This window comes from Mus pahari, chromosome 9 (assembly GCF_900095145.1).
Source record: "Mus pahari chromosome 9, PAHARI_EIJ_v1.1, whole genome shotgun sequence".
Classification (NCBI taxonomy): domain Eukaryota; kingdom Metazoa; phylum Chordata; class Mammalia; order Rodentia; family Muridae; genus Mus; species Mus pahari.
Genome location: NC_034598.1, coordinates 88,418,550 through 88,421,069, shown reverse-complemented (window position 1 = coordinate 88,421,069; position 2,520 = coordinate 88,418,550). Strand labels below are relative to the sequence as shown.

The window sequence follows — 2,520 nt, the reverse complement described above, 5'->3', positions numbered from 1 at the left end:
GGCCATCACTGGGAAGAGAGGCCCCTTGGTCTTGCAAACTTTATATGACCCAGCACAGGGGAAGGCCTGGGCCAAGTAGTGGGAGTGGGTGGGTAGGGGAACAGGGGCGGGGGGGGGGGTTTAGGGAACTTTTGGGATAGCATTTGAAATGTAAATAAAGAAAATTTAAAAAAAAGACATTTTCCATGTACTGCACAAAGTATAATAAAAAATATCACTGCTTGCAAAAAAAAAAAAAAAAAAAAAAATGAAGTCAGCCAGCTTGACTGGCAGGGATTGAAGCAAGACTTAGAAGGACTTTGAAGGTACAGGCCAACTGTAGCCCAGGGAACTCTGGGAAGCCACTTCCCCTTCAAGTTGTAGCTCATCATTTGAAGTAAAATTCCTATTAATTATAGAAACAGGCTGTAGGCACTGGGCACATGTGGAGCAGTGGTGACTATGCAGCTATCTCCCCTAATCAACTACAGTCTTCCTGTTGTCTATTCTTTCTTCAGGTACAAATGTCTCCCCCGGGTTCTCTGGTTTGACCCAATCCAGGCATTTGTTGGGTCTCTGCTGGAGTCTTAGGCCTCTTCTGCATATCTCTGGAAAAATCTCTCATCTCACCTAGATAGATTTTTCTTCTCTATCTGAAAAAACAAAAACAAAAACAAAAAACAGTAGCTTTTATTTATATATGTTTTTGTTTTTGTTGTTTTTGGGTTTTCTGAGACAGGGTCTTATTATGTAGTCCTGTCTGGCCCGGAATTTTTTTTATGTAGGCCAGACTGACTCAAACTCACAGAAATCTACCTCTGCCTCCTGAGTATTGTGATTAAAGGCATTTAGTATCATGCCCACCCCCTCTGTTTTTAAAGGAAGAGTCATTATGAGCTCTCTCTCTCTCTCTCTCTCTCTCTCTCTCTCGATATAGATATAGATATAGATATAGATATAGATATAGATATAGACATAGACATAGACATAGATATAGATATAGATATAGATATAGATATAGATGATATAGATATAGATATAGATATAGATATAGATATAGATATAGATATAGATATATATCAACCCTATATATGAGACCACTGAAGGCCCTTTCTACTCTGGCTCTGAACTCCGTGGGCTCTGTGATTTCTCTCGAGGGGGTTTCAACATGTTGTACCCGCACACTCCCACTCCCCCCTGTATTGTGGCTTTTACTTTCTTGTGTGAGTTGCCTTGGCCTGTGAATTTATTATATACCATTCAAATCATCCTCAGTGCCTGTGGTATATGACAGGCACTGTGAGAGGAGCAAAGAGCTGATAAGAAACTGCTGCTGTGAGTGACAGCCTCTTTGTTGTCAACCACACTAACCTCCACTTTCCAGACTCAATTCCAGCCAATGGTTGTGAGGGTTGTTAGCAACATGGGAAAGGGAAACCCTGAGAAGGTCCTTTGAGCCCACTAGTTCTAGCCTTCAAGGTCAATTGTGAGGTGATTCTCCTGCCTCACTGAGCCTGGATAATATATGGGTTTTTTAGTTTCTGTTTCATTTTGTTTTATCCTTCTTTTCTCTCCTGCACACAAGCCTGAAGAGATAGGTGCTTTGGGCCAAGGTCGCAGTCACACTGACCCTGGAAGTGAAGGTCCACACAGTTGGCATCTGGGTGGCACTGTCCGTTGTCCTGTAAGCAGCGGTCAAGGGGCAGTTGTTCGGGCTCACAGTCTCGTCCATCCCCGACATAGTGACTTTTACATTCACACTTCTGCTTGCCCTGAGGGAAGAGGGCAGGAAACTGTGAAAAGCCCCCCAGGATCCCAAGCACCAGAGGACACCCATCTGGCACAGGAGCAGCTCAGAAAGGCACTGTGCCCGGCTGATGCGGGTGGGATAAAGGCTGTCTTGGGCTTGTGCAAGCTTGTGGTGATAGGCTGCCATAGTATAAGGGTTGCTTTCTAACAGAGCCCTTCCGCCAAAGCGACCTGCAGGAAGCACCTCTTGCCCACCTTTCCCACACAGGGACCTGATCTCTGCTCGTGGCCTGTCTCGGTTGGTGCCATGTGGCCTGTTTTGTACTAAGCCCCCCTTTTGTCCACCTGTAACTATGCTTCTTGAATGTGAGGACTCTATCTCTGTCACCCGCCACAATCCTCCGTTGTTGCTTTGTGACCACTGGTCCAATCCGAGAGTTCCCACATTTAACGTTACAAATGCTATGATGTCTCTGTTGTTAGGCTTGCTTCATGTGGGGAGACCGAGGCTCAGAGACTCCAAGCAGGGGAGCTCCAGCTACATACTGTATATGTTCAGGGCAAGTCTCAAAGGCTGCCTGGCTGTAAATCTGTTCATAACTGGTATGGAGCACTGTGTCCTCAGCTCTCTTCCCAACAAAGAAATGGGGGCACTGACTCAATTCTTGAAGACTGTTTATGCCATTTATTTCCAACTTCTTTTGTCTAAATAAACTTTATATCTGGAGTCATTATAGACTTACAGGGAAGTAGGGAAGGGAAGGGAAGGGAAGGGAAGGGAAGGGAAGGGAA

At 45.0% G+C, this 2,520-nt stretch overlaps 1 protein-coding gene and 1 long non-coding RNA gene across 2 annotated transcripts in view; one reads left to right on the top strand and one right to left on the bottom strand.

Annotated features, from left to right (window-relative positions):
• Stab2 (stabilin 2) overlaps positions 1 to 2,520 on the bottom strand; it is a 175,870-nt gene that overhangs the window by 12,453 nt on the left and 160,897 nt on the right. The window contains exon 60 of the mRNA XM_021204348.2: positions 1,610 to 1,751. Within this exon, the coding sequence (XP_021060007.1) occupies positions 1,610 to 1,751 (142 nt within the window). The remainder of the gene's footprint in view (positions 1 to 1,609; positions 1,752 to 2,520) is intronic.
• Positions 1 to 2,520, top strand: part of LOC110326179 — a 35,766-nt gene that overhangs the window by 13,973 nt on the left and 19,273 nt on the right. The gene's annotated exons all lie outside the window — the stretch shown is intronic.